At 44.6% G+C, this 25,951-nt stretch overlaps 1 protein-coding gene across 5 annotated transcripts in view; it reads right to left on the bottom strand.

The window, feature by feature from the left end:
- Positions 1–25,951, bottom strand: part of LOC137347225 (dnaJ homolog subfamily C member 5-like) — a 57,161-nt gene that overhangs the window by 16,739 nt on the left and 14,471 nt on the right. For 2 of the 5 annotated variants that reach the window (XR_010968909.1, XM_068011469.1), the window contains exon 5: positions 25,634–25,737. Coding sequence is in view for 4 of the 5 variants with exons in the window: in XM_068011469.1 (XP_067867570.1) it covers positions 25,640–25,737 (98 nt within the window). In the remaining variant the exon portion in view is untranslated. The other 3 variants (XM_068011471.1, XM_068011472.1, XM_068011468.1) reach the window with 3 other exon arrangements.

The raw sequence follows: 25,951 nt of genomic DNA, 5'->3' as shown, positions 1-25,951 counted from the left end.
CGCATCTACCACCTCCGCTGGCAACGCGTTCCAGGCACCCACCACCCTCTGCGTAAAGAACTTTCCACGCATATCCCCCCTAAACTTTTCCCCTCTCACTTTGAACTCGTGAACTAGTGGGATTAGACTGGAAGGTATATTAAAGATGCTAGTGACCTCCTCAAAATATTCAACTAAATTCATCCAATATGACCTACCCTTCACAAATCCATGCTGACTCTCTTTGATCAGCTCATACTTGTCCAATGCTCAGTCACTCTTGGCAGGATTTTCCTGCAGGCTGCAGTACCCTGACGTTGGGACCAAATAGGAGTCCACACTTGCTGACAGCGAGACCAGTTCAGCAATCCTTCAGGAGCCGCATCCTAATTGGCCACCTCTGTACTTGCTGACCTGTTAAGGACAGCGGGCGGGTTCCTGAAAATGCCGGCCGAATCACAGGGCCAGCAGCTTTGGTGCCAAGGCAGCCCCATCGGGAGAGGTGGGCGCTGCTGAGGCAGGTTGTGAACCGTGAGGGCGCCTCAACATGGAGGTATCCTGACTGGCCTGCACAGCAGTGCAGAAATGAAAAAGATCGAGGCCGGCAGATTCATCAGGATGGAGGGGTATCTCCTCTACTGCATTGGGATCAGCTGCAGTTGCGGCCTTTCGTGCTGGAGGCCCCATCGATGGGGCATGAAGCCTCTGGCTCTGATGGCGCCCCCCCACAGCCTGCCGCAGGGAGGCTGCCACCATTCAGCTGGTGGCCTCTGCAGGCAACGGGGAGCTGCTCCGCCAGCAACAAAATGCTGGGGAGGCTGCAAAAATCGCCCCTAATTGGGGTCTCAGTCACCTTAATTGCCTGCCCGCCTCTGTGGTGCAGACAACCAATCCTCTTCCTAGCACACCCCGTGAATCATTGGCAGGAATACGTGAGGGAGCTGTTCTAATGCAGCGCCCCACTATTTTCCCAGATCCCCGCCTCCAATCGGTCTCCACGGGGCTGGGAAAATCAGGTCCTCTGTCTCTGAACCACATTCCAGTCTCCACAATGAACTGTTACGACGATTTTTTTTTTGTATAAAAACTTAGGATTCTGTATTTTTAAAAACTGAAAAAGGATTTCAGTGGACGTTGAGAAATCTGGAAATAGCTGAGCTTTTTGGATGTTTTGAAAGGAAGTTCAACAAAAGCTGAACTGATAAGCAAGGACTAGAATGCTGGTAATTTCAAGGAAACCAGCAGGGGGTTGACCTCAGAGCTACCCTATGTTATGACAAGAGAGAATTTATGACTGGGCATGTGACCTGTTTCAGGAAGGTTTTGGTTTCAGTTTTGAACTTTAAAAAAGCCAGTGAGTTTGGACAAAAAGCAAGCATTTGAAATTTGATTTTGACCTGTCTGGAGATTAGAAGAAGACCCAGAAAAAGTATTACCTCTCTGTAAAGGAATTTTGCATCAAACCCTGTATTTTAGATGTGGCAGATTCCTATTACCTCCTGTTTCTAAAGAATCCCTGCATCAAGTGTGGTTCCTAATGCCTCCTGGGTTTACAAAATCTTGAATATTGAAAGAAAACCTTTACTGCAATCCTGCTGCTGTAAGACCTAAGAAGATCCTTGTTGCTGCACACTTAATGGCTTCACATAAGGTCTTACTTCTACTGTTGAAGTTCTTGGAGCACCTATCCATCACAGACTGTTCATCAACCTCACCTGGAAAGACTTGGAGTGGCATCCAACTATTCAACTTTGGGACACCTCACCAAACCAAAGAACTTCCTTCCAGATCATGACAGACTAAGTTCTTTATTATTCCTTCATTCCTATGAAACAGCTGTAATTAAAATCCCTTTTCTTCCCAGTTAACCGGTTTTTGGATGTATGTGCGTGTGCATGAGGGCTCGGGAAAATAAGGGGCTTTAATATCTCAATTCGTATATAGATTTACATCATTATTGGCTACGTCTTGGTTTTATAATAAACAGTTATTTTTTGTTGTTGATTAAAGAAAGCTGGTTGTTGTGCTTTATTCAGGGACAATCAAGTATCTAATTGGCTGTTTTGATAAGTGGGAAAAATTTATTGATATGGTGTGACCTGTGGAGAAGTGGGACTGAATTAACAGTGCACTCCTCCCACCTTGGTCTTAACAGAACATGAAACTAATAGGCCTGTGGTTACCTGGTTTTTCTCTCCCGTCCATCTTAAAGAATACAGTCACATCTGCAATTTTCTAATCCAAAGGCACAATTCCTGAATCTAGAGAGTTTTTGAAAATTATACCTAATGCATCTACAAGCCTTACTCTTTTTTGTAACCCATGCTGTATCTGTTCTGGGAATGTTTGATGGGACAGTGTAGAGGAAGCTTTACTCTGTATCTAACTGGTGTTGTTCCATGACTCAGCATTGACATTCTTGACATAACCTCAAAGATGTGAAACAAAATTAAATCAAAAAAGTTCCATGAATACAAAGCATGGTCTCATGTGGAATTGATATGGGGAAGTCTCTCAATGGTCTCAATGTCCCTGAGTAACAAGGGAAAAAGTAAGCCAATGCTCTTGCTGCTTTCCAGTGACCCTTGTTGGGATGTGCATGCAGACAGGATAAGGCTGGGCTATGATGTCCCCCCTGGTGGAACAGTCAGAAATAAAGAATGGCCAAATAGATTAGATAGGTGCCCTGGCACGGAGTCCTAGCAAGTCAGTGCCTCCAGATGAGGGGAGAAAATATACCCATGTAAGTTTGACAGACGCTAAGAATACAAGGTAACAGGTAAGTCTGCAAAGAGTGAATGCTGCATTACCAGTGAGAGTACATCATAGCCCAGCCTGATGTCTGTGTGTGTGCAAAGAGGTGGGGGAGGGGGGGTATTTCAGGGTTGTGTGAGAGAAGGATATGTGTGTGATGTGGGTTTGTTTATCTGTATATTGGTGGGTGGATGTGTGAGAAAGGATGTGCCTGAGTTAAATTTACATTTTGGTTGTCTGTGTGTGTATGAGGATGTGGGCAGTGGTATGACAGGTGGTACGTGTGAGGGTGTTTATGTCTGTCTGTGTAGGAGGGATAAGCTAGTTTGTAATGGTTTCTGTTCGTGTGTTTGTGTCTGTGTGTATGTGTGGTGTATATATGTATGTGGGTAGTACAGTGTGTGAGACGGTTGAGTGATAAGTATGTGTCTGTATTTGGGATAAGGCTGTGGGCTGGATTTTATTCTGGCGACAGTGGTCCTAGTGACAGGCCAGAAAGGGGTGGGTGGGGAGGAAGACCCCGCCTTGTTCCTCCGTTGGAGCCCCGTTGTAATTTAATGGTGGGCAGCCAATTAATTGCCCGCCGTCAGAGACACCATCCCTTTAAGGGATGAGCTCCCGCCTCCGGCACTGCTGGCCAATCAGAGGTCCAGCAGCGTCACTGGGAGATGTGGCCACTGCTGGTACTGCAGGAGGCCTTGACGTGCAAAGATGTCGGAGACCCCAGGACAGACAGGTAAGTGGGGTTGGGGTCAGTCAGGCAGGCCCCAGCAATGGAATACGAGGGTGGCATTGGTGACTCGGGGGGTGGGGTGGTGCTTGTCAGGATGGGTAGCCATCACTGCCGGGTGGGCCATCTGAGGCCCATGGATTGCCTCCAAAGGAGGAACACCCCCCAAACTCGCTATGGTTTTACCTGGCGGCATCTCTACACGGCAACAGGCCCTTCCACATTCAATAAAACTGGAGAGGAGGTGGGAAGAGGCCCCCACCTAAGGGCCTCAATTTTCCTGAGGGCGCAAAGGCTACGTTTGGCCTTGCCCCGCCCCAGACAAAATGACAGGGAGCCCGGATAACATTGGGTACAGCACCTCTTACCATTTTGTGAGCACCCCAGCCTCTGTTCTCATCTCCAAGGGCAGGATAAAATCCTGCCCTGTGTGTGGTGTACGTGTATGTGTTTGCGTGGATAGTCATGTATGGAGTGGTGATGTATGGGTGCTGCAAGTTTGTACTTGGGGTGTGTGGGCAATTGTGTACCTGGGGTGTGTGTAGGAATGTGTGTATCGGTGTGACCGTCTGTAGAGAGTGACATAAGGGTGGTGAGTGGGTGAGTGTGTATCAATGGTGTGTGTGGTGGTTGAATTTTATCAGTGGCCGCGCTCCATGGCAGCGCGCAGTGAAGTCAGCAGCCTTCCGACACGGAAGTGCCGCAGCTGAGCCCCGGCAATATTACACACGGGGGCTCATTTAAATGGAGAGGGCAGAGCGGCCGCCCCTGACGAGGTAGAGGAGGCGGCTGCATCGTCCACAGCAATGGCGTCCGGCGCCACCGCACTAGCGCCGGCACCACTTTTAAAGGGCTTCAAGCCCTCCGTGAGAGATTGGCACCTTTAAAGGGAAATGACATTTTAAATTTCTTAATTAAAAAGCACAAGCAGGAGGCCCTCACCCAACTGCACCCCCCACCCCATGGTTGTTTTACAATGTGACAGACATTAATTTTATTCCCACCCTGAACTTGCCCCCACAACCTCGTCACTTTTGCCCTTCAACCCCTTCCCACCATCCCCACAGCCAATAAAAAACATTTCCCCTGCTCCCTCGCCTCCCCCACTGCCCTGATAATTTTAGTCCTACCCCCTCCCCACCAGTTTCTCGCCTCGGAACTCAGTACGGAGTTCCAAAGGCACACGAGTTGCGATTGGCGGCGGTAAAATCAGCGTGGGATTGCTGGCGGCGGCAGGTAAGTTCATTTACATGTTAATGCTTCTAATTTCCATATTTTGGCCGCACCGAGATCCCGCCATCGCCGGAAAAGTGCGGTGGGGCCTTCTCGACGTCGGGGGTCAAGGCAGGCCTCTCCCGGCAGAATTTTATGGGCCGCCCCGTCACGACCCCTGACACGAGGGGCTTGTAAAATTCAGCCTTGTGTGTGTGTGAGAGAGGCTGGATTGGGAGTGTGGGGGGTGGGGGAGAGGGGCATGTTATTTACAGTACATGTTCAATATGTTCAATTACATCAGCTGTTCATGACTGTGTGAGGCAGTTTACTTGCTGAGGTAATGGGAACCTCAGCTAATTTAAGATGTGTAGTTGAGGTCAGAGACCGACTGTAAAATAATAATACTTTAAATCATTCTGCCTTGGTTAGCGCAGGCTCTGGGAGTCATTCACCACCTTAGCACAGAAATTGAGCATATTTGTAAACAACATTTTGCTCCTTGCACTAAGATTAAAGACTAATAAACCTGACTGGATATGCAGAAGATCATTACACCTTAGGTCAGAGAGGGTTAAGGGGAAATTTAATAGAGGTGTTCAAAACTATAAACGGTTTAGATTGAGTAAATAAAGAGAAACTGTTTCTTGTCTCAGGAGGATCATTAACCAAATTTAATGTATTTGGCAAAAGAACCAGTGGGGAATTGAGGAAAATTTGTTTTACACAACGAGTTGTTATGAGCTGGAATGCACTGCCTGCAAGGGCGGTGGAAGCAGTTTCTATCGTAACTTTCAAGAAGGGAATTGGATAAATACTTGAAAAGGAAAAATATGCAGGGCTATGGGGAAAGAGCAGGGAATTGGGACTAATTGGATAGTTCTTTCAAAGAGTAGGCACAGACACGATGGGCCAAATGGCCTCCTATTGTGAGTTATAATTATAGGATGTTGTATCACTGTTAAAACCTGTGGAGACCCACTCACCAGTATCTGATGTTGATTCCATTAACCTACTAGTAAGATCCTTTCTGGAAAAAGTCCACCCTCTTCTCTCCTGTGTGTTTGACTCACTGTGCAACTGGTGAGTCAGCAGCACGTTTTACATCTCTTCCCATTTTTATTTCTATTGAAGTCAGTGGAAATAAAAGTGGGGAGAGATGTAAAATGATCTGCTGATTCGCTGTCACTCTGTTTACACTATGGCATGAAATTTACCCCACTGGGCATCATGAGTGTGGGGTAGGCTGGATGGACCAGTTGCTATTTTCACATGTTCTTATGTTGACCAGGCAAAGCAGATCTCGGTTAAACGTCTCATCTGAAGGACAGCACCATCAACATTGTTGCATTCCTTCAGTACTCCACTGGAGTGGGGCTCAAACCCACAATCTTCTCATTGGAACAAAGTAAACCATTCAGCCCCTCCAACCTGTTCTGCCATTCAATTAGATCATTACTGATCTGTATCTTAACTACATTTACTTGCCTTGATTCAGTAACCCTGAGTAAACATGCCGAAAGAAAACTTAATCTCAGTTTTGACATTTTCAATTGACCCCAGCCTCAACAGCTTTCCTGGGGAGACAGTTGCAGATTTCCACTACTCTTTGTGTGAAGAAGTGTTTCCTTACACCACATAAAATAAAAGCAAAATACTGCAGATGCTGGAAATCTGAAATAAAAACAAGAAATGCTGGAAATACACAGCGGGTCTGGCAGCATCTATGGAAAGAGAAGCAGAGTTAGCGTTTCAGGTCAGTGACCTTTCATCAGAACTGGCAAAGGTTAGAAATGCAATAGGTTTTAAGCAAATAAAACAGGGGTGGGGCAAAAGATAACAAAAGAGAAGGTGTTGATAGGACAGAGGGTCACAGAGAATAACTGACCAGAAGGTCATGGAGCAAACGCAAAGGGTGTGTTAATGGGGTGGTGAAAGACAAAGTGCTAGTACACAGAGCCACCACCACACTCATCCACCTGGCTGAACTTGTTCTCACATTGAACAACTTCTCCTTCAACTCCGCTCACTTCCTTCAAGTAAAAGGTGTTGCTATGGGTACTCGCATGGGTTCTAGTTATGCCTGTCTTTTTGTGTGATATGTTGAACATTCCTTGTTCCAGTCCGAATCAGGCCCTCTTCCCCAACTCTTTTTCCGGTACATTGACGACTGTATTGATGCCGTTTCCTGCTCCCGCCCCGAACTGGAAAACTTTATCAACTTTGCTTCTAATTTCCACCCTTCTGTCACTTTTACATGGTCCATCTCCGACACTTCCCTTCCCTGCCTGACTTCTCTGTCTCCATCTCTAGGGATAGGCTGTCTACTAATATCCATTATAAGCCCACCGACTCCCACAGCTACCTCGACTACATTTCTACACACCCTGCCTCCTGTAAGGACTCCATTCCATTCTCCCAGTTTCTCTGTCTCTGATGCATCTGCTCTGATGATGCAACATTCCACGACAGCGCTTCTGATATGTCTTCCTTTTTGCTCAACCGAGGATTCTCCCCCACTGTGGTTGACAGGGCCCTCAACCGTGTCCGGCCCATTTCCCGCACCACTACCCTCACCCCTTCCTTTCCCTCACAGAACTGTTACAGGGTTCCCCTTCTCCTCACTTTCCACCCCACCAGCCTCCACATCCAAAGGATCATCTTCCGCCATTTCTGCCACCTCTAGAGTGATGCCACTACCAAATGCATCTTTCCCTCCCTTCCCCTGTCAGCATTCCGAAGGGATCGTTCCCTCCGCGACACCCTGGTCTACTCCTCCATTACCCTCACCACTTCATCCCTTTCCCATGGCACCTTCCCCTGCAATCGCAGCAGTTGTAATACCTGCCCATTTACCTCCTCTCTCCTCACTATCCAAAGCCCCAAACACTCCTTTCAGGTGAAGCAGCGATTTACTTGTACTTCTTTCAATTTAGTATACTGTATTCGCTGCTCACAATGTGGACTCCTCTACATTGGGGAGACCAAACGCAGACTGGGTGACCGCTTTGCGGAACACCTCCGCTCAGTCTGACAGCATGACTCCGAGCTTCCGGTTGCTGGTCATTTCAACACACCCCCCGCTCTCATGCTCACATCTCTGTCCTGGGATTGCTGCAGTGTTCCAGTGAACATCAACGCAAGCTCAAGGAACAGCACCTTATTCACCAATTCGGCACGCCACAGCCTGCCAGACTGAACATAGAGTTCAATAATTTCAGAGCATGACGGGGGCCCCCCATTTTTCTTTTTAGTTATTTGTTTCTTTTTTCTTTTTCATGTGTTTATTTTATTTTATTTTAGTTTGTTTCTACTGTGCCTACTCATTTTTTCATGATTATTCTTGCGGCCAAGCTGTTCAGTTTTCTGTCAATTAACTCCCTCTCTGTACTAACACTTTGTCTTTCACCACACCATTAACATACCATTTGCCTTTGCTACATGACCTTCTGGTCAGTTATTCTCTATGACCTTGTCCTATCAACACCTTCTCTTTTGTTATCTCTTGCCCCACCCCTGCTTTACTTGCTGAAAACCTTTTACATTTCTAATATCTGCCAGTTCTGATGAAGGGTCACTGACCTGAAACATTAACTCTGCTTCTCTCTCCACAGATGCTGCCAGACCTGCTGAGTATTTCCAGCATTTCTTGTTTTCCTTACATCATCCCTGAATGGCTTTGCTCTAATTTTAAGGTTATGCCGCTGCGTTCTGGACTTCACCCACCAGACGAACTAATTTCTCACTACCCGATCAAACCCTTTAATCATCTTAAACACCTCAATTAGACCAACTGTTATGGACAGAATTGAGAGTGAACTGAAACCCCAGTTCTTTTCCCTTTACTGTCTGTAATCAATGTGTTTTTGACAAGGAAGATGTGTGTGTTTCTTCACCCCTGAGTGTATCGTCAATTTGAATAACCAGCAGCACGCTTTTTGTGGGTTTAAATAAAATGTATTACTTTTATTCATATGTTCACAAGTTTAATGCTATGTCACTCACTCACCACACTCTCCACGAATACTCAAGAAAGAACACCATTAAAGAGGGTAGTGCACTTTTACCAATTGCAAACAAAGGAATAGTTCGTAAGTCTCATAATTTGGCTTGGAGAAAAGGCATGCATTGCAGACCTGGTGAAGAAGGTGTTTTCATTCCTGAAGTGTAGTTGGGTGGATTCAATAGCCAGAGTCCTATATCAAAGTCATTGCAGGCTTTTCTCAAAGAGGTGGATTTTTAGCAGGTCACAAAGATGGCTGCTTGTCGTCTCATTACTAGGAAGTCAGTTTTCTGTAGTGGTGGACTCGAAAAGGAACAGGCTTGGAGACCTTAAGATGTTACAGCCTCCTGTTCTTTTAAGGCACGATGGTACAGACTTGTCTGCAGTTAGCTGACTGCCCAGTTACTCCCTCGTGCTTGGAATAATAAAATCTGTTATCTGTGATTATCTTCAGTCATGTGACTACCTGATCAATACTTCTATTGTCCACCCAGAATGATTTGAAGTTCGAAGACATGGCTACACAATTGGGGATGGATGGTGGCCATTCACAACTACTTATGATTCAACTGGTTTCTTACATTTCTCATTGTCAAGTTGTGAGCTCAGAGACAGTGGTGGGAATTTTATGCTAGTGACGGGAGTCTCAACATCGGGGGAAACTGACACCATGATCCCCATGTTCCCTCTTCTATGAAGGCCTGCTGAATTTAGTGCCAATCAGGCACTTAACTGGACAGCAGCAGGCCTTCCATAGGATTTAGGACCCTGTCATCGGAAGTCCTGGTCCTGCAGAGCTGCTGGCCAAACAGACGTTGGCAGTTGCAGCTCCACCATGGAGCTAGTGGCTGCTGCTGTAGCTGCAGCGACCAGACACCAAGGGACAGTGCTGGAATCAGGCTTAAGGTAGGTCAAGGCGGGAGGGGTTTTGCGGAGTGGGGATTGCTGGGGGTGGGAGAGGAGGGTCAGCAGCAAAAGCAAGATGGGTCAGTGGGTCCCCACTTTTCCAATGTTGGATCCCTTATTCAGGCACTGTGCCTTTGAACGAGCACCCCCCCCCTCCCCCCCGGAGCTGGGAAGCAGCCCATCACAGTTATTTGTGCCGTGCTTCCCATGTGGTGACAGGGCCACCTGCCGAATGGCTAATTGCAGCTGCAACAGGAAGAGCCCTTAATTGGGGCTTAATTACCCAGTTAAGGGCCTCAATTGGCATTGGGACGGGTAGGCCTTTCATAGGCCTTCCCACCCCGCACTAAATTTCAGCAGAGATGGGATGGTGATGGGGTCTTCCCCCACCCCTGCCACCATCCCACCTGATTTTATGCTCTCCCCACCTCCAGACCCACCATGGCAGTGAGTCTAGGAGTCAAGAGATAGTGAGTTTTGGGTAGGACCACAAACAATGGAAGGTGTGATTTCCATAAATGGTTTTGTCTTGGTATGCCCATTCTAGGGAGGCATTCCACCCATGGTCATCCAATTGCAAAAGTCATCTGGCCCTCAGCAACCATCTTATGCAGCCCTTTTAATGTCCATTGTGCTTTATTTAAAAAAAAAAGGAAAATTCAGTTCCAGAAGATTCTATGCTGGATACAGTCCATGTGTAAAGCTAGGAATAGGACACGCCTTTACTGGGCATGACACCAACACTTTACTCTTCTACATTTAAGGGAGTACAAGCCTCATTTATACAACCTAGCCTCCTTATCTAATCCTTTCAACTTCTGTATTCCCATCTGACAGCAAGAGTGCCACCAGTGAAAGTTCACAACAACACCACCACTATTAGTGTTATAAAAAATGAACTTTAAATAGGCACTGTCTTCATAACTGTGGTTATTTATAAATAGATAATGTAATAACGTAAACTGCATGAAAGTACATCACTCAATCATTTCTTGTCAGCTCTCTTGGATAAGGATAGCTTTTGGGTCTTCTCCCTCCCCAAATGAAACACAATTTGATGAACACTTTGTCAGAAAATCACTTGACCTTTAATTTTGCTATGATTTCCCCACTCCCACCATCCCATGCGTTTTATTGAGTTTCAGAAATATCCTTGTTTACACAGATGATGACCCTGTCAGGAGATCAAGAGTACAGGTTGGGTCAAGTTGTTAAATCCAACAGTACAAGGGAACTGAATTAGAATCAAGCTGCCTACAGGAGCTGTGTCCAGATAGAATTTTTACAGCACAGAAACAGCTCCATTCAGCCCAACACGTCTATGCTAGTGTTTGTGTTCCACATGAGCCTTCACCCACTTTACTACAACCAACCCAGGGTTGTCCAACATATGGCCCGCGGGCCTGGATCCAACCCGCCAAAGGTTTCCATCCAGCCCCCGGATGTAAACTGTACCCAGGGCCGTTCCTCATTCTTGCCAGGGGTCCGTGACTGGAGATTGGGCATTTCCCTTTGTCTTCTTCTTGCAGACTGACCTTTTTAAAAGCATCGCATTGGCAGTTTCACAGCTGACAGCTGCTTTAGCAGGAATGCACTTCCCAACTTTGACAGATTCAGGGTTTTCCAACTTTTTTAAAAAGCCCGCCAGAAAACCCCGCGTCTGTCCCAAGTTGGGAAGCGCATTCCTGCTTTAGCAGCTGTCAGCTGTGAAACTGACAGTGCGATGTTTTTAAACAAACTGACCAACCACAAAGCTGCTGTGCTGAGCACGCCTGCTCCCTGCAACTGTCAGAGAGAGAGACAGAGAGAGCGGAACAGAGAGAGAGAGAGGCGGGGGAACAATGAGAGAGAGAGAGGAAAACAGAAAGGGGGAATCAAAGAGAGAGAGAGGGGGACAGAGAGAGAGAGAGAGGGAAAACTGAGGGGGTGGGGAACAGAGAGAGAGGGGCAGACAGAGAGAAAGAAAGGGACAGAGGGGGCAGACAGAGAGATGGGGAGGCAGAGATAGAGAGAGGGGGACAGAGTGGGGGGATAGAGAGAGAGGGGGACAGAGAGAGAGAGGGGCAGACAGACAGAGAGAGATAGATAGAGGGGGGAAAGAGAGAGAAAGGGGGGACAGAGGGGAGGGGGACACAGAGAGCAAGGACGACACAGAGAGGGGGGAATAACAGAGGAGGGAACACAGGGAGAGAGAGACAGACAGACAGAGCAACAGAGAGAGAGATCAAAATCACTCCTGACAGATGGATATCTATCCGGAATACTCCACATTGCTACAAGAAGTGTGTGGGCAAACATTGAATACGTGTGCAAGCAAATAAATGCCAGGTGTCACACAAAATCAATGCCCGACATAGTGATGGGAAAGTAAGTCAATAAATTAATTTTCTCATTTAAAGCTTCTTCACAAAAATTCTCATTTGTTGTTGTTTTGATTAATAGTAAGATAACTTTTTAATGCCTTTATTTTTCCGAAACTGTCTCACTGGCCCCCCACCCACCCACCCATGTAAGATAAAAATTGTAATGTGGCTCCCCCACGCAAAAATGTTGAACAACCCTGATCTAACCCCATTAAAACATCCTACTATTGATTTCTCCCTTATATGCTTTTCCAGCTTCCCCTTAAATGCAACGATGCCACTTGCCTCAACTACTCCATGTGGTAGCAAGTTTCACATTCTTACCACTTCATGTGCCAAATATTGGACTAAGACATGTATTAATTGAATCAGCGAACAACATGCAGCTCTCTCGGGTAGCTGAAAGGAAGCATTCTGGGATTCACAGAAGACTGCAGTCTGCACACACTGGGAGCTGACGCAACTTTGTGCTGGTTGTTTTATCAAAGGGGCCCTGATGGTGACACCTGCGGCACCCTCTACTTATCAAAGTTTAAACTAGCTCCAACTCTCTCTTTACAAACTGCCTCAGATTAGGGTTGCCAATGCTGTTTCATCACAAAACCATCCTCCCTCAAACTGCCAGCCCCCACACTCCCGTCATTGGTCCATCCACAGTGTGCACTACCTTCCCACGACCAATTGGAAAGTGAACAGACACATTGCTATCCAATTGGATGATTCTTGGCTGTCAGTCATACAGCCCTTTTTCTTCATCACTATTTTTTTATAACTAATAAATGGAAATGTTCAAAACAAATTTTAAAAATTCTATTTTGTTTAATACCCCAATAATTTTCCCTTTGGGTGTTGTTGCTCGTGCAGCAGTGGCCTGGAGATTAATCTTCAATTCCTGGGGATCCAGGACAATCCTGAAGGGCTGGCAACCTTACTTCAGGTGCTTACTGTTGCCTCATCCATTTGGACTTTTGTTCATATCTTTGACACTCCACAGACTGATGAATAAACAAGATCCAGTCGGGGGAGTTAGTGCTCATTCAGTCGCAGGGTCCCAGGGGATGTTAATCGCAATGTCTCTTTACCTTCTAGATTCCCTACCACTCTCCCCACCCCCACTCAGTACCATAGGGGAAACACAGCCATGTGATGTTTACAGCTCTTGGATGACTAACGCAGAAAGACAGCCTTCACCTCAGGGACTCCCAGCAGCCTGCCTTGTCCATGCTATTTCAAGCTGTAGCAAGTAGGATATGCTGCTCTAGCTAGACATGGATAGTCCCACACAACAAGCTGTGAAATCATTGTCGTTCTGAATTTACCCAGTCTTCAGATCCTTCTCACTAATGTATAGTAATTAATCCTTTTAATTAACAATGGGTCAGAGGTCAGCCACAATTCATGTAAGTGATACTTTGAGAGATGTGGACATATTCCTGGAGGTTTCATCACATGACTTCCAGCACCACACACTTCCACCATTGGTCACCCAACATGTCCATCCTTGTGGTACCCTGCCTTCCCACAGCCAATCAGAAAACAAAGAAACTCTTCATTAATTGGTTGAATGATTCTTGACTGTCAATCAAATTACATTTTTTTCCATGTCCAATATATTTTAACTAATAGACAAAAGTGTTCAAATAAAATAATTTAGAAACACGATTTTTTAACACCCAACAATGTTTCTCCAGGATTTTGCTCGCAGCAAATCAAGATTAGTCTTTAATTCCTGGAGTTTCCAAGGCAACCTTTGAGGGTTGGCAACTCTAACATATACTCAGAACATTTTTTTAAAGTTTGTGCTATTTAAATATATCAGCTTGCCTCAGTAGGTAGCACACTTACCTCTTTTCATTCACTCTTGGATGTTGGCATGGCTGACAAGGCAGGTATTTAGTGTCCATCCCGAGTTGCCCTGAGAAGCTTGTGGTGGGTCTTTTTCTAGAACTTCTGTGAGTAGTTGGTTGATAGAACTGAGTGACTTGCTGGACCAATTCAAGGGGGCATTTAAGAGTCAACCATGTTGGTATGGTATTGGAGTCAAATATAGGCGAGACCAGTTAAGGATGGCAGGTTTTCTTCCCTAAAGGACATTGCTAACCAGCTGGCTTTTTACAAAAATCCGACATCTTCACGGTCACTTTTACTGATACCATGTTTTTATTTCCAGATTTTTTTTAGCAGAATTTTTATTTACAAATTGTCATGATGGGATATGATTATTAGTCCAGACCTCTGGATCATTAGTCTAGTAGCATAATCACGACTCTAGTCAGGAGGTTTGACTTCAAGCCCCACTCCAGGATTTGAAACCCAATATGCATTAGATAAACACCCCATTACTGAGGGAGTGGTACATTTTTGAACTGCAACCTTTCAGATGGGATGTTAAGGAATAAATGGCTCTAGGGATTCAGGTAGATGTTGACGATCCAATGGCACTTTTTGAAGAGTATGTCCTGGCCAACATTCTTCCTTCAATCTCAAAAACATATTTATTGGTCATTTATCTTATTGCTTTATATGGGATCTTGCTGTATGCAAAATATCGCTATTTCCCCACATAAGCGTTGAAGTATTAATTATATTCCAAACACTTTGAGATGTCTCTGAGAGATATAAGACACTATATAAATATAAGTCTCTTTTTTAAAACAAGCTGAGAGATACCAATATCAATGAATTGAACATTTTTCTACTTTTTGCAACTGGTGTCAGCATTAAGTACTCCCTGGTCAGGTAAAGCACAGCTACAGATGTAGCATACAATTCTGTCTGCATTGCCCAATGAGTTACCTAAACCCAAACTCATTAGAGTGCCCTTGACTCTATCAGTGTGGTAGTCTCATTTCCTACACCTGTAATTCTGTGGCTTCTCAAACTGATATTGCCAGTTCAATGTGATTATTACAAAATTGCCCCCTAATTTTGTGTTGTAGGCTCATATAAGTTAGGCATTGGATTGAAAATGGATTGAAAATGCCCAATGACCTTTATAGCTAGCAGAGAAGGGAAGCTCCTCTCTCCTAAGTCTTGATTTTAAAATTCTCATCCTGTTTTTAAATCCCTCCATGCATTGTCCTTCCCCCTCTCTGTAACCTCCTCCGGACTGACAACCCACTGAGATCTCTGCGCTCCTCCAATTCTGGCTTGTTGTGCATCCTCAGTTTTCATTGCTTTACTCTAGCCTTCAGCTGTCTAAGCCTTATGCTCTGAAATTCCCTCCCTAAACCTCTCTGCTTCTCTACCTCTCTCTTTCCCTTTAAGGTGCTCCTTAAAACCTACCTCTTTGGCCAAGCTTTTGGTCACATGTGCTAATATTTCCTCATGTGACTCAGTGTCAAATTTTGTTTGGGAACACTCCTGGAACTAAATTAAAGGTGTTATATAAATACAACTTGTTATTGCCAGTGTAAACTAGGGTAGAAAGCATTGCAAGCTAGTCCCTTTAATGCAACTCCCATTCCGTGTGTCAGTAGAAGGTCTCCAGAAACTGCAACAGCGGAACTAGCATGAAGTGATGTTGACCTCACTCTGTGTCACAGCCTGTTGTTTCACTGTTTGCGCCCGGTTGCTATCAGAGCACCTGTTGTTTTGTACTGTCTCTATGTTTGTGTTCACGCTATTTAAAACATCTAAAGACCCTGGTTCGAAGAGGAAGTTAGCGAAGAGAGAGCAGATTGAAACAGGACACCAAATATGCCGTGTCACTGTCTTACCTCGTTGCAACCCCAGACACTAATAAGAACAATGATATTTTTTTGTATTCAGTCCTGTGAAACTGGATCCATTTATTTCGGCTTTTTTTTAGGGCAGTCCCAAGGAACACGCTTCACTAAATGCGGCAATTTGTGCTGTCTTATTTTGCCCTGCTCCCATTTTCCCTCTTACTTACTCCCTCTTCAGCTCCTTGAAAGTGCTGACTTGTACTGAGGATGTATTTCTTCAGCCTCTGACAACAACAACAACTTTCATTTATATAGCACCTTCAACACAGGAAAAACACAGGGTGCTTTGCAGGAGCCACATTAGCAGATATTGGGACAGGTGATCAGATGCTTGGCCAAAGAGGTAGGTTTTTTAAGGAGAAGCCTGTTCTGATGATAGGTCATCTGCACAGATGCTGCCTGATCTGCTGAGTATTTCCAGGATTTTCCGTTTTTATTTTAAGTTTTAAAGAGCATTTTAAAGAGGAAGAAATAAGTAGAGAGGTAGAGATGGAATTCCAGGCCTTCCTGCTCTGGACTAAATTCTGGCAGAGGTGGGATGGTGATGGGAACCCCTCCCCCACACCACCCCCCCTCCCCACCACAATTACCATACCACCTGATTTTCTGCTTTCCCCACCTCCAAACTTGTCACGGTGGACAGCATAAACTTCCCCCCAGTTGTGTTTGAATTGCTTTGGGACATTTCTGATTCAAGTGCTAAAGTGCTATTTGGATCTTTTACTAACAGATATTCTTCTCCTATTGCGAAATGTCATGTGTAATGAAGAAGCACAACTTTTAACGGTAAAAGAAAAAAATTCTGTAGCGTGTTTCATGACCTCAGAATGTCCCAAAGCACTTTACAGCCAATGAAGTACTTTTGAAATGTGGTCACCGTTGTAAAGTAGGAAACATGGCAGCCAATTTGCACACAGCAATCTCCTACAAACAGAAATGTGACAATAACTAGATAATCTGTTTTAAATAATAATTGAGGGATTAATATTGGCCAGGACACTTGGGAGAACTCCACTGTTCTTCTTCGAAAGAGTGCTGTGGGATTTTTTAAAATCCATCTGAGAGGGCAGGCAGGGCCTCAGTTTGCCATCTCAATTGAAAGATGGCATCTCTGACAGTGCAGCACTCCCTCAATACTGCACTGGGAGTGTCAGCCTAGATTATGTGCTTCAGTCTTTGTAGTGGGAGTTGACCCCATAACATTCTGACTCATAAGTTAGAGGGCTGCCCACTGATCAAGGCTGACATCTTGAAGGTTTTTTTTATTAAGAGTGATCAATATTTGACAGTGTTTCTATTTTGAAGCCAAACCAATCTGGCTGATGTTACAGGTAAAATTTTCAGAGACTCCACACCACATTCAACGGGTGGCTTATCTGAAAACCATAAGTACACAGCTCCCCAATTTTCTAATCAATGGTTTTATTAAATGAGACAACTGCTATTTGGGAGGTCCTGCCAGGCACATGAGGTCTTGGACTCACAGTGTGTGACAACAAGGCACAATGTTTGCCCCTGCTGTGCCCACACTCAGAGTTCCTGATTTCCAGCAGTGCCAATCTTGAATTGGGATGTGGAAGGTGGCAACTGGGAGGCTGCTAATCTAGTTGTGACAAATTCCACCATCAAATATCCTTCTGATGCTCACGACAGAAGTAGGAACACATGATGAGTTATCTGGAGGAACAGGACCCCAGCATCAAGAGAGATGGGGAGAGAGATAAAACATCCCTGCAAAGGCTAAAAGGAATCCTTTGAGCAGCAGGGGAATTGCAGTAAACAGCTAGCAGACAGTCTATTTTATTTGGACTGTCCTTTACTTTCGTTGTCCAACTGCTCACACAGGCACTTTTTAAACAGGCTGTATAATCATGAGAAACATAAATGGGAATAATGTGATCTTGTCTACTGCTGGTCATGTGTTTACTGTCAGTCTAACAGGGGGGAACAGGAAGCTTGCAAAAGCTTGTTGAGTTTTTTAAAGCATGTCTCAAAGAGCCATCTGCTCTGCTCATATACCCCCTTGGCTAAATGCCGATTAGGTAGGAGACTTTGCACTCTCAAAGACTGTTGCTATATGCAGGCAACTCCATTTAAAGGGCTGAACCTTGATTAGCTCTTGGATGCCCTCATATGTTTCAAAAGCCAGTTTGACAGCTCCACTGTTACTGTAACAGCTGTTGCACTTTTATTGAAAAGATAAAGCCACAAATGCAGGAGCTCTATGCCTACGTTAGGCTATACTGCATTTTGAGTGTCACAGCAAGTGCATGACAATATGTCACAGTGAGCTAGCAGAGGGAAATTTGCTCGATTCCAACCGAGAGCTCTGTCACTGCTGCTCTGGTGCTCCTTAGGTGTTACCTGTGGCTTAGTCCATAACACTGTCACCTCTAAGTCAGAAAGTTGTGGGTTCAAGTCTTACTCCAGACTCTTGAGCATGCAATCTAGGCTGACAGCTCAGCGCAGAAGTGCAGGGGTGCGGCACTATTAGAGGAGCTGTTCCTCAGATAAAATGTTTAACTGAGGCTCCAACTGCCCTCTCAGATGGACATAAAAGATTCCATCGCACTATTCTGAAGAAGAGCAGAGGAGTTCTGGCCAATATTTATCCCTCAACCAACATCACGAAAACAGATGATGTGGTCATTATCACATTACTGTTGTGGGAGCTTGCTGTGTGAAAATCATCTGTAACATTTCCTACATTACAACAGGGCTACACTTTTTTTAAAAAAAGTACTTAATTGACTGTAAACACTTCGGGGGCATTATGAAAGGTGGTATAGTAATGCAAGTCTTTCTGATTTAGAATGGAGAAAAAAAAAAGTCTGGGTTTCAGGGACTCTCAGTGGGGAATGATTCCACAGTCACCAGCTGCCCCCATACGACTGGCCATTCTGCATGAGCCAGACAGTGAGTGCTGGCACAGTATTCATGCATGATGGCATCATAGATGAGCCTCCAAGAAAAGTTGCCCTGCGCGTTACAGTTCAGTGAGGGGCTTTCAATTATTTATTGTTATAATTGTCTCAATAACAGTTTCTATAATCCGACTACACCTCTTATAAACTAAAAAGCTGTGTCTTTTACACTCTGTTCTACTCAGTTCGTGTAGCCTAAGTCTAACAATTTACGCAAATTATACTGGTGTCAGTTGTGCCTAAGTGAGTAGCACAATTGTCTCCAATTCAGAGGTTGTGGGTTCAAGTTACAACTCAGAGATTCAAGCACAAAATCTCAGCTGATGTTCCCAGTGCAGTACTGAGAGAGTGCTGCAGTGTCAGAGGTGCCATCTTTCAGGTGAGACATTAAACAGAAGCCCTGTCTGCCCTCTCAGGTGGACATTGCACTATTTAATTAGATTATGGCTGATATATAACCTTGATACCCTTACCTAGCAAACATCAATTGATCTCAGTCGATAGACAGATACATCAGTATACCCAGAATACATTAATGCAATTACCTCAACATATAAAAAGGAGATAGGCTAAATGCTATAGGTGTTTAAAATGAGATGATACATAGACATGGAACAGAAGTTTGCTGCTAAAGAAAGATTAGCGTTTATACAGTGCCGCTCATGTCCTTAGGATGTCCCAAATCACTTTACAACCAATGTTGCACTTTTGAAGTGTCATCACTGTTGTATTGTAGGAAACGCAGCAGCCAATTTGCACACAGCAAGGTCCCATAAACAGTAATGTGATTATGACCAAATAATCTTTTTCTTATGAGTGAAGTATAAATATTACTCAGGACACTAAGGAGAATTCCCCTGCTTAGCTTTGAATAACAGCATAGAATTTTTTACATCCACCTGGAGGGCAGACAGGGCCTTAGTTTAACATCTCATCTGAAAGACAGCATCTTCTGCAGTGCGGTGCTCCCTCAGCCCTCCACTGGGTGTGTTGGCCTAGATTTTAGTTTTAGTTTTAGTTTTAGAGATACAGCACTGAAACAGGCCCTTCAGCCCACCGAGTCCGTGCCGACCATTAACCACCCATCTATACTAATCCTACACTAATCCCATATTCCTACCACATCCCCACCTGTCCCTATATATCCCTACCACCTACCTATACTAGGGGCAATTTATAATGGCCAATTGACCTACCAAACTGCAAGTCTTTTGGCTTGTGGGGGGAAACCGGAGCACCCGGAGAAAACCCACGCAGACACAGGGAGAACTTGCAAACTCCGCACAGGCAGTACCCAGAATCGAACCCAGGTCCCTGGAGCTGTGAGGCTGCGGTGCTAACCACTGCGCCACTGTGCCGCCCTTGCGGTCATTGTTTCTGGGGTGGGGCTTGAACTCACTGACTCAGAGCCAAGAGTGTTACACTGAACCATAGCTATTTCATATTTTTTTTAAAATACAGTTATTACCTTGTACAGTTAACAGAAAAAGGCAATAGCAATTATAACATAAATGGGACTATTTTAATGAATTAGCATGCACAATGCAGCACAGCTTTCGTATAGGTACAGAAAGGAAATGAGGATGTGGAGGAAGGATAAATTAGCTCATTCTCTACAGAAGATCCTGTGCTCCCATCACGCTGGAGACACAGAACTGTAACATTTACCCCATGGTGTTGAAGTAAAGGGACCCACAGCTGCCCACAGATGACCAAAGGAGCTAAATAATTTATGTGATTTAATCAGCCAAGAACATTAGGTTAAAGTAGATGCTGCAACGCAGATGGTGGATCTATCAACTCTAATGTCACGACTGATGCAGATAGTTCAAATGTCTCTTACACTTGTCATTAGACTAAAATGCACCAAGCTGTGAGGAATTGATTTACAAGTTTAAAAGGTTGAAAGGAGGGGTCAGAGTTTTTAAACCTAATCCCCAAACCCTTTCCCCCATCCATCCCCATGGTCATGGGATGATGGGGAGCTGGCTGTGTCACGCTGTTTCCAGTTCCCTTTCCTTATTAACTTGAGGAGGTTTAACTTCCTCTCTACAATAGTTCTGTCAAAATCATCAGTCTTTTTCTGAAGTACCAACTTCGCAGTCTCGACATAGCATCCACAGAGAGGGAACTGCCTGTCTGATCACCAGATAAGACTGCTCCTTTAAGTACTCTTCAAGAACATAATAAGCGTATAAATATTCTCCTGGGCAGGTGTATCAGGGCCGAGCTCATTATTCTGTGGGTCAGGTTTGCAATCACAAATGGAAGCCCCTTCCCATTCAAGCTCACTAATCCCAATTATAACACCCCGTGAGATCTGCTAATTAAGTACAAAACAGTGAAGGAACTTGGGCCTTTCCTGTGGCTCAGTGCATAGCACTCTCACCTCTCAGAAAATTGTGTGTTCAAGCCCCACTCCAAAATTGGAGGACACAATCCAGCCTGACACTCCCAGTGCAGTACTGAGAAAGTGCTGCACTGTTGGAGGTGCTGCCTTTCATATGAGAAGTTAAATTCAGGCCCCGTCTGACCTCTCAGGTAGATGCAAAAGATCATATGGCACCTTTTGAGGAACAGCAGGGGAGTTCTCCCTAATATCCTTGCTGATATTTATCCCATCAAAAAACAGACTAAGTGGCCATTTATCACATTTGCTGTTTGTGCAACCTTGCTGGTCACTAGTTGGCTGCTACATTTGTCAGTATAATAAGGATTAATGCAAGTGCTTTGTGTCACCCAGCGGATGTGAAAGGTGAAGTATAAATGCGTGATTTTTGAAAAACTTCTTTTCTGTTTGCAGATGTGCAAATGACTCAGTTTAAAGCCAAAATCCACAGTAGGCTGTGCCCTTAGCCACTGAGACACTTCAAAGTTACATAAAATACCCATTCTGTCAAGTTGTCATTTTCACAATTTTAGACGGCACTTTTTATTCATTGGATCCTGTTCAGGGTGACATCGCTGTATAAAGACCCCAGTCACCAGAATTAGCGCCAAATGTCTCCATGGTTACAAATTGTACAAAAAGATTTGATTATTTAAAGATTCCTTTTCCCCACATATTTAATCTGTTTTAAATTTTAAAATGTCCACAGTTCCACAATGCAAAGGAAGCCCCACTTATTCCAGGTGTTACACCCCAATAGCTAGACGCAGAGCAGACCAAACTCAGGGTAGGGTGCGGAGGGGTTGGGCTGGGGGGGGTGGTGGATAGGCAGTGCAAACGGGAATGTTACAAATTTCAAAGGGCCACACAAAGCCATTGAAGGGTAGGAGAGATAAAGTGTGATAGGAGGGGTGTGACCTTTGGGGATGTTCCGATGGATGGACATGGCCTTCTCCAATCTTGTACCTTCCTGTTTCTTTGTGACCTCCACTCATGAGGACATGATGGAGTGGGGGTTTGATTGACTAATGGGAAGGTAGTGAGGGTCATGACCCTACATTGGCTCTTCAACTAATTGTGTTTTGTGTACTGTACATTATTTTTTAAAAATCCCTTAAAGTTTCAGTGGACACCTGCCCAACGATTTTATATTTTCACCCTTCTTTATGCAGAGAGTGGTGAGAATGTGCAATTCGCTGCCACATGACGTGGTTGAAGCAGAGATCATTGACGCATTTAAGGGGAAGCTTGATGTATACATGAGGGAAAAGGGAATAGATTGCCAGGGGGTAGGGCAGGAAGGGACTATTAGAGTGGCAGGAGGTTCACGTGGAGTATAAACAATGGCATAGACCAGTTGGACCAAAATGGCCTGTTTCTGCGCTCTAGATTCTACGTAATTCTATGTACTATTTTGGGAGGGTTAAGGAGGAAGGGTGTGTCTGCTGGTGCATCATGTTCAAGCACAGAACCTGAACTTTGCTTGATTACCTTAGGGAATTGGGGAGGAACTTTTCTATTTCTCCAGGTTTGTTTCTCCAGGGGTCGGTGAGGTACAAGGTCTACTGGGTAGGGGGAGCCTTTTTTCTCCTTTTCATATGCAATTCCGTAAAAAATAAGGAGATAAAGCAAAATATGCTGCAAATTAAACCGTGATGCATGGACAAGGTCACACAGGTTTGAACTGGGAAAAGGGACATTTAGGATAGAGGTCAGAAGATCTTCAAACCAAGAAACATCGGTGCTTGGAATGGACTCTGGGTAGGATAGCGGAGGAAAATCTCTCAGAATAATTTTAAATTGTTGCAAGTCATCACAGTAGGGTGGGCGGCACAGGACTGTGGGCCTTCTTGGAATGGGTGAGCTAGAATGGGCTGAAAATTACCTGATCCATACTTCTCATGTGAGCCTGCGCATGTTCAAGCAACAGAGACTCAAAACCTCGATTTCCATCTTTAAAAGAGGTACAAGAAATGGCTGTCGGCTGTTAAACTACTTTTAAATGGCAAAATGGCACAGGGTTGGATGATGAATTATACAGCTTTAAAAGGGAATGGGTAGGTGGGACCAGCCTGGTTTGATTACCTCTTGAATGGGCAACAGTGCCATGGTACTATGCAGCTTTAAAACCAGCAGCTAGGCAGAGCTGATTTGCATTTATACAGTGCTGTTAAAGTTGTAAAAAGGACCCAAGGCACTTCATAGGAGAGATTATCAGTCAAAATTTGATACCGAGCCACGTATTAGGGCAGTGACCAAAGAGTTGGTCAAAGAGGTAGGCTTTAAGGAGCGTCTTAAACAAGGAGAGAGAGGTAGCAAGGTAGAGAGAATTAGGGAAGGAATTTCAGACCTTAAGGCCTAGGCATGACTGCCAACGATAGAACAATAGAAATCTGGGAAACGCATGAGGCCAGAATTGGAGGACCTTGGAGATCGCAGAGGACTGTAGGAGGTTACAATGACAGGGGAGGGTGAGACTATGGAGGTATTTGAACATAAGGAGGAGAATTTTAAAATTGAAGCTTTGCCAAAGTAGGTCGGCAAGCACAGTGGGTGCTGAGTGAGCGGGACTTGCTGCAGGTTTTGGATGAGCTCATGTTTAATTTAATGGAAAAACATCTCAAAGTGCTTTTTTATGAATAGTGAATCCTGATCATGCCATTTGGTCTGTAAGCTTGAATGAGATCCTGACGCCCACAGTGTAATCAAACTGAATTTCCTTGGGTTCCTCCCCTCCATTCATATGTTCCAGTTGGACCTCTCGACAGTGAACAGAAGCTGGGCCCCAGCTGATCCTTCCAGCCCAGGGATACCCCATCTACTGCATTCCCGGAGATCAGCGAACTCTGCAACAGGTTGGTAATTGAATGTGGGAGCTGCTAGGCTCAGTGTCTCACAGGGCAAGGCATTCACCAAGTGAACCATCAGAGAAATAGATCCTGCATTAGGATGATGGCTGCCTACCATTTCCCAATGCCCATGGCCAATAATTGAGGCTCCCTACCAGTCGCACACCTTCATATCAGCACTGCAGTGTTTCATTTTATAAACCAGGCTATTTCTTTTAAAAGAATATTCATGGTAAGACACTTCATTTAATATAAGAACAGCAATTGAAGTTCACTGTGAGAGGCATCAATATCACCTCAGGACCTTGTGCTGTGTTTCAATCTATTTTTGTTGTTTTTTTTTGGATTAATTGCATTGAGCTGACAAAGTGCCAGGGTGGGGGCGTGGGGGGAAGTGGGGGGGATGCAACGCTCAAATAGAAACAGAAACCCACCCCTAGAGTATCTAGGGCACAGGGGACACAAAGTCATCATGGCCCCTACATCTTTAGGGTGACACCAGAGATCAAAGGGTTAAATTTTGAGGGCAGGCTGCATAACTAGGCTTGTATTCTTTTGAGCTTAGAAGGTTGAGGGTTGATCTAATCATGGTCTTTAAAATGATTTAGGGATTCCATAGGGCAGATACAGAGAAACTGTTTCCTCTGGTGTGCAGAATCCAGAGAAAATTGGTGAAGAAATGAAATGGTACCTGTGGGTCCAAATCTTCATTTTATTTTCTGATGATGAAGAACCAGGCGATGGTGGTTAGCCATGGGACTGTTTGCAACACAAAGCGTACAGAGCAGTTAGGCCTGGAGGTACAGGTAAAGCATTAGATGGATGTTAACTGTACCTCCAGCAGGCAAGTTGTGGCAGTAGTAAAATCACTATTTAAGGTAGGGGACTAGAAACTAGACGTCATGAGTTCAAAACCCACCATGGCAAACTGAAAATGAATTCAATAAATGTGGCAGAGACATTGCAAAAATCCAGCTGATATCATTCAGGGAAGGGAACCTATTGCTCCTACTTGGTCAGGCCTATACATGATTCCAGTCCCACAATAGGTGGTTGACTGTTCGTGCCCACTTTTTCAGGACAACTCAGGTTGGGCAGTAAAGGTGGTCTTGCCAATAGAGAGCAACAACAATCACAGACCTGTGAATGGCCCAATTTAATGCAGGCAAGATGCTGTACCCATTGCGTTGGCTTGTAACACCTCATCTCTACATCTAATTTCAATTAGCCTTCACGGACAGGGAGAATTGTATGAGTACTTAGTCAGGAATGGAAACAAACATTACAAGGACAAGACAAATAGACATAGTCAAGTGCCATATGGAAGATGATGGTTCCTGAGCTGCTAGGACAATGAAAGATCATGGCTAAGGATATATAATGCGCAATGTAAAGCTTTGGATTATCTGCAGAGGAAAGATGATTTTTCACTATGAGGTAAAATGGGTTGAGCACAGAGGTAGAACCAGAGAGCTGGAGGAGGGAACATCAGGGTGGATTTAGAGAGTGGCCACCCCATGGAAAAATTCATGCCAAAAAAAAAACTTGGGATGGACATATCTCTCATCCGTACAGTAGTTGCATCTTTGGTTGATCGTAGTCCATGATAGAATGGGTTAAGCATGGTCTGTAGAAGGAATGAGCTTCATGGATTAAATGGCCTTCTGTGTTTTATGCCCTTAAGATTAACTTATCGAACGCTAGATGATGGAAAATATTAACATATTTCAAAAGTTCTACCAAGTCGTCAAAGGGTTGAATTGGGCTGTAATTTCCACTGAAAGAAAATGTCTTACTTCTTCTTATTTAACTGTGTTGTATCTGGAATCAGACTCCTGGTTTAATGGACTGGTTTCACTGTGCACAGTATATGGTTGATCCAGGATAGGGTTTGAATCATCTGAAACAGCAAATAAATGTAACATTCAATGTAAAAGCATTAAAACAATAAGTATTATGCTCTGTGGGAACTCAGCCATTGTTCAGTGGATAGTACTTTGGTCTCTGATGCATAAGGTTTGTGGGTTTAACTCCCACTCCAAAAGGCTTGAGCACATAATCAAGGCTGACACTCCCAGTGCAGCACTAAGGGAGTGCTGCACTATCAGAGGTGT

Source organism: Heterodontus francisci, chromosome 31, assembly GCF_036365525.1.
Source record: "Heterodontus francisci isolate sHetFra1 chromosome 31, sHetFra1.hap1, whole genome shotgun sequence".
Classification (NCBI taxonomy): Eukaryota; Metazoa; Chordata; class Chondrichthyes; order Heterodontiformes; family Heterodontidae; genus Heterodontus; species Heterodontus francisci.
Note: the sequence above shows the minus strand (reverse complement) of the source record. Positions and strands in the feature narration are given on the sequence as shown.